This window comes from Brassica oleracea, chromosome C2, assembly GCF_000695525.1.
Source record: "Brassica oleracea var. oleracea cultivar TO1000 chromosome C2, BOL, whole genome shotgun sequence".
NCBI lineage: Eukaryota > Viridiplantae > Streptophyta > Magnoliopsida > Brassicales > Brassicaceae > Brassica > Brassica oleracea.
Window position 1 is genome coordinate 4,774,462 of NC_027749.1, and position 5,809 is coordinate 4,780,270.

The 5,809-nt window shown below is 38.9% G+C and overlaps 3 protein-coding genes and 1 pseudogene across 4 annotated transcripts in view; 1 reads left to right on the plus strand and 3 right to left on the minus strand.

Moving 5' to 3' along the window:
- Nucleotides 1-5,809, minus strand: part of LOC106323223 (disease resistance protein TAO1-like) — a 93,774-nt gene that overhangs the window by 25,549 nt on the left and 62,416 nt on the right. The gene's annotated exons all lie outside the window — the stretch shown is intronic.
- LOC106323258 (anthocyanidin reductase-like) lies at nt 3-1,123 on the minus strand (the record flags this gene model as incomplete). Its single annotated transcript, XM_013761411.1, has 5 exons — nt 966-1,123; nt 723-889; nt 445-645; nt 204-366; nt 3-49 (listed from the first exon to the last, which is right to left on the minus strand). Coding segments are annotated over exons 1-5 (711 nt in total), but the record flags the coding sequence as incomplete, so codon positions are not given.
- Nucleotides 1,680-2,828, minus strand: LOC106323244 (annotated as a pseudogene).
- LOC106323259 (malate dehydrogenase [NADP], chloroplastic-like) lies at nt 3,782-4,621 on the plus strand. The gene is made up of 3 exons (XM_013761412.1): nt 3,782-3,954; nt 4,032-4,125; nt 4,382-4,621. The coding sequence occupies exons 1-3, from the start codon at nt 3,782-3,784 to the stop codon at nt 4,619-4,621; spliced, it is 507 nt and encodes a 168-aa protein (XP_013616866.1).

The window sequence follows — 5,809 nt, forward strand, 5'->3', positions numbered from 1 at the left end:
CCAGATAGCTTCTGCATTTCCTTGAGAGCGTTCAGATGCATTTCTTTCCCTAACAACAAAACCAATCATCTTGTAGTTGTCTGTGAAACTTGAACAGAAGGTATCAAATTAAAAAGAAAAAAATCATGTTTCCATGATCTAAAAACACTGTTTTTTGTGAATAAAATTTAACATTCATTCAAAAAAAAAAAAATCATGTTTACGGGTAATCAAAGACATCGAGAGAGATAAACTGCTCGGAGGAGGATCATCGATGAGAGTGTTTCCAGCTATGAGTGCTGGAACCACGGTAACGAGATCGATATTATTCTCTTGCGCAAATTGATAAGCTGCCTTTTCTGCTAACACCTTTGAGATTGGGTAGGCCTAGAAAAGAACAGCAAGAAGTAAGTAAACTTGGTAAGGAACAAAACCTATCTTGTGTAGCAAGCAATCGTGATTTACCCAGTTAAACGGCTTCTCCTTTCTGAGAAAATCAATATCAGACCAGTTTTCTTCGGTCATCACAAGTCCAGGTCCTGAAAGATTGTTGATAGAAACCGCGGCAGCTGAAGAAGTGTAGATCACGCGCTTGACTGAGTTCGAATTTAAGCAAGATTTCAACACGTTGATCACTCCTTGTATCGCTGGATTGATCATGTCTTTCTGTACGTTGAAACACAAACAAGATAGCTGGAAACGTTTCTTTTTTTTAGAGTAACAAATATGTTAAAAGATCAGACCTCTGGATCTTGAGATGTAAAGCTGATTGGCGTTGCGACATGGAAAACATATTCACACCCCGAGACTGGTGAATTGAAACTCCCTTCATCGGTCAAGTCCGCCTTGAAGATGTTAAGGTCCCCTTGCTCTTGAAGTACCCTAAGGACTGCCATTTTCTTCTCATTTTCTGCAAATTTTAGAATAAAAGAGTCACTAAACATTCAAAATGGCTTGAGACAAGGAAGGATGAAGAAATGAGGAACCTGGATCTCTAACGGTGGTGTTAACTTCGTAGCCACTTTGAAGCAAACGATCGATGAGAATAGAGGCTAAGTTTCCTGTGCCACCGATGACACAAACCTTCTTAGTTCCGGTGGTCTGATCAGTGCTTGTCATCTGATATATTATAAATTCTTAACTCACAGAAATTTGTATTTGTTTGTTATGAGGTTTAACGTCTTGAGACTTTTATATTTATATAGGAAGTAGAAGTAGAAGTAGAAGTAAAAGTAAAAGTTGCAAAGATTATAGTCTCTCTTCTCATTTGGTACAACCATTGATCAAAAGGCTTTTAGAAAGTAAGCACGTGAATCAACTAATTTGTTTACCTTCTTCCTCTTCCTAAATTCTCACCTAAGAATCAGAACGTTTTATTGACTTGCAGATTTGTTATCATTTAACTCAAAGTTATCACAAGATTTCTGTAATTTCATCTTCTTTAACCAAATTTTGATCTTTTGGCTTGAAAATATTGCACAACAAACCAATTTGATTAAACTTAAATTGCTAGAATCTTGTTCATATTACCCGAACCAAACGAAAACTTAACTACATTTCATAAAAAATACCGAACAGTTCACGTTTGAAATATCCAAAAACTGAAAGAACCAGACATCAGGACCATAGCTAGGATCTTGTTCATATTTCACATAATTGCCTTAGGCTTGACAGTAATTTATTTTTATGGTGTTTGTATATATAGGCAACAAATCCAATATAGAGAGTTTAATATGTAAGAGAGCCATCAAAATAAACCAGAAAATTACATAGTAAGTCGATCACAAAAAAATGAAAAGAAAAAGTAAATCCTAAGTTCAAGAGAGGCAGAGACAATTGGCATTGAAACCAGATCAAATCAATCATTCTAATGGCTTGTTCTTAGATTAGATGCTTCAGCGATCATAGAAGTGACTTCATGCAAAATCTCAGTCTTCTGCAACACAAACTCAATTTCCTTGGCCTGCAACATCTTAACCTTCTCTTCAACTTTCTTCTTGGTCTCAATGGGCACCAACCTCCATCTCTGTTTCACATAACTCTCATCAACACCGAAACCCGCAATCCCTCGCACAAGAAACGACTTCTCAAACCAATCATACTTCTCATCATCATCCTCAGCCGTTTTACCATTGGGAGAAGAAGCAAAAGACAGCTCTTGCTGCTTCACAGAGCCAACCTTCTTGGTCTTCTTGCCGTTGGACTCAAGAACCACCCCATCAGGTCCCCATATAGACTTACACAATCTGTAAGACTTCTGATCATGAGGCTTGGTGAAAGAAGGCTTCTCTTTGCCCATATACTTCTTCTTTAAACTCCTGAGCTTATCCATGAACTGGTTCTTACTAACCTCAAAGCTAATGGATTTCTTGATGTAATCGTAGTAAGCATTGGTGTCGTCGTAAGGAGAGTTCCCAGTATCTCGTCTTCTTCGGTCCACAGTCTCTGAAAAGCAGCAGGCTTCTTGGAATCTTCGCCGATCTTCTTCTCATCGTCCTTCTTCGCTCGCTTTGAGTTCGTCTCCTTTGATGTCCCTTCGCTGGGCCGCTTCGTCCACGATTTGGTTGCTGGCGGCGGAGACTTCTCCTTCTTGGTATCAGATTCGGAATCGGTCTCGGCGGAGGAGGAAGGGGGTTTGGGTTGGTCTTCTTCTTCTTCCTCCTCTGATGATGAAGAATCATTAACTTCTTCTTCTTCTCCAGCGGAAGAGTCGGCTTCGTCGTCGTCGTCGCTTGAAGAAGCAGCTGGTGGGTTTTCTAAAGGGTTGCGTTTCTTCGTCATTGTGAATATTGAAAGTGCCAAGGAGAAGCGCTTTTTAGAGTTTGTGCGTGAGACGGGGAGATTGAGAGCTAAAGGGCACAACTAGTTTTAACTGTTCGCTGTCTTCCAATATATTGGTTTCCTTTTTATTTTTTGGTAAAAGCTAATTTGGATTTTAATTTGAAAAATAGAAATTGCATCCTATAATTCAATATCTAACCAATTGACCTAAATTCTGCGCTTACACCGCCGTATATTTTATAAAATAATGTGATTATATATTTTTTCCATCTGCAACAAAAAATTAATTAATTAATAATTGGTTAATGTAAAAAGTTAATCGTGGCCTCATAATTTTAACACATTACTCTCGGATAAGATTTTATTTGCTAAAGTTATTTATTTACGGGGTTCCTTTCTATTTTACGTTTACGTTTACGTTTACGTTTAGGATTTTAATTTTAATTTTGTATCATTCAAGTTTTATTGAGCATGTTCATTCAAGGCTCTTAAGTATGGCTCTTAGGCTAATAAGTAAATAAAATAAATGAAAAATGGTAATTAATTTAGGAGTCGGGTCTTAATTAAACGTTTCAAGACACGCTTCTTAGTGGACGCGTGTTGATAGGGCATTGGAGATGTGATTTTGGTTGGTGAAGAAAACTTCAACCCGACGAAGGATGTGTTCTCTCTTCCCCGAAGTCGACGATGACCACACTATCATACACCGACGTCGATTGCAACCTCGGAGCTTTAGCCGGCCGCGCCGAGGGTTTCGGCCGCTTCGCCGTCGGTGGTCTCCACGGCGATCTCTGCGTCGTCACCTCTCTCGTAGGTTTGACCGACAATCGTTGAACATATCTAGTCTATTGATTGTGTGATTGATTGTTAGATGATGGACCTGGATCTCTCCTCGAAGGAGGTAGGAGGAAAGAGCCGTTATGGATTCTCTAATCCTCTCTGTCTTGGCGCGCGCTCTCTCTCTCTGTCTCTCCATAGTTCCGTAAAACTTCTCACTTTCACAGTTTGTGTCTGTGCGATAATGGCCATGTCTGAGCTTTCAACCCCCAAAACGACGTCGCCTTTCCTCCGCTCTTCGTCTCAGCTTCGCCTCTCCTCCAAGTTGCATCTTTCAAACCAGTTTCGCCATCTTCTTCTTCCTCCACCTCTCCACACAACTTCCATCTCCAAATCTCTTGCTCTGTTTTCTCAGAAGTAAGTCTCTTTACACTCTTCAAATAAAGTTTCCACCTTTATCTGATCATATGCTTGTTTTGAATTTATGTTAAAAGTAGCCAAGCACCTGTCGCGGTTCAAGAAAATGGGTCGGTGAAGACGAAGAAAGAGTGTTATGGAGTGTTCTGCCTCACCTATGACCTCAAAGCTGTAATCTTTACTTTCTCTCTGTTTCAGTTGTAAAGTTTCAACCTTTAAAACTCTTTGTTCTTTGATTTTGAGTTACCAAACGTGTGTGTTTACAAGAGGAGGAGACTTAATCATGGAAGAAGATGATCAATATCGCAGTCTCAGGTGCTGCAGGCATGATTTCAAACCACCTTCTCTTCAAAGTAAGTCCTTCCTTTAGATTTGATTACTTTACTTACCAATCATTTGATCTTATCTTATTGTTTTCCTTGTGTAGCTTGCTTCAGGTTCAGTGTTAGGACCAAACCAGCCCATTGCTTTGAAACTTCTTGGATCAGAGAGATCAATCCAAGCCCTCGAAGGTGTTGCAATGGAGCTGGAGGATTCCTTGTTCCCCTTGTTGAGAGAAGTTGATATAGGAACATATCCATATGAAGTGTTTCAAGATGTGGACTGGGCTCTTCTGATTGGTGCAAAGCCTCGAGGACCTGGAATGGAACGTGCTGCTTTGTTCTGACCAAATATAACGTATACATATTTCGCCTTGACGAGAGTCTATTATAGTCTCGTTTGAGTAACTTCTACTGTCCTCTCTCTGTATATGCTTTTTTTTAAGAACCCTTAATTGGGTTCTACCATTGGAGCACTCAAAATCATTGTTTCTTAACAAAAGTTCTTAACTTAAGTTTATTACTTAAATATTTACTAAGAACCCAATTTGAGGTTCCCCCATTGAACATGCTCTTAGCGCCACGTCATTAAGTCGAGTGTTCTGGTCTCGACACGTGTCCGTCAACTCCAAAGTACTGTGTTTCAATTAATGGGATAAGTTTAATTTGGGCTTGCTAAAAAACAAAGAAGTTTGATTTAGGAAGGGTCATACAGCAAAACTATTATTTTTAAAGTTGGTCTGCACGAAAAACATTATTTGACTTAGGTTATGACATGTTTCTTCTTCCTCCCACTGAAAAAAAACTGCGGCGTTACTGTTCTCTGTTAGATTTATTAAATACAATTAATGTTTTCATTAATATCACTGACCCATTCATCCAAGACATCTCATTCCATACATCTCCTATCTAAAATTGTTGTGGATTTACACCTATAAATAAGTGAGTTCAATTCAGTGAAGATCATCACTTTTTCCTTCTAAATTATTCAGTAGATTTCTACAGTCTTTTTTCGATTGTCGGCAACAGATTATTCTGTGTTGATAGCTACTTGATTATGAAACAAATGTTGCTGTAGATTTGCTTGATAATCAGTTAGAGTCAGTTTTCCAGTGATTTATTCCCACCAGATAACCAGTCTCCGATCTAATCGAGAAATATTTCGAGACTTTGTTCTAAATTCTCTCGTGTCTTGCGATTCATAGACTCTACTATCAGCAATAAAATCTCAGGTCTTCGGGATTCTAATCCTAATATCTCCTCTTAGTTGATGCAAGTTTGGTACTTTACCTCCTGATGCTTCCTGGTTTGCCAATTTAGCAGATGATTTCTTTCGTGCACTCCGTCTCTCGGATCTTCGTCAATCTTCGACAAAACCAAAGTCTGCATGTATTTTCCAGAATTGACTTTTCCTCTACTTGATTGGGTTTTGATGGGCCTCTTTGTGATTCTATCCAATGGGATACTAACATGGGCAACTGGTTTCATTGATATAAAACTCTGGGCTATTATAATACTAGGATTTTTATTTGAAG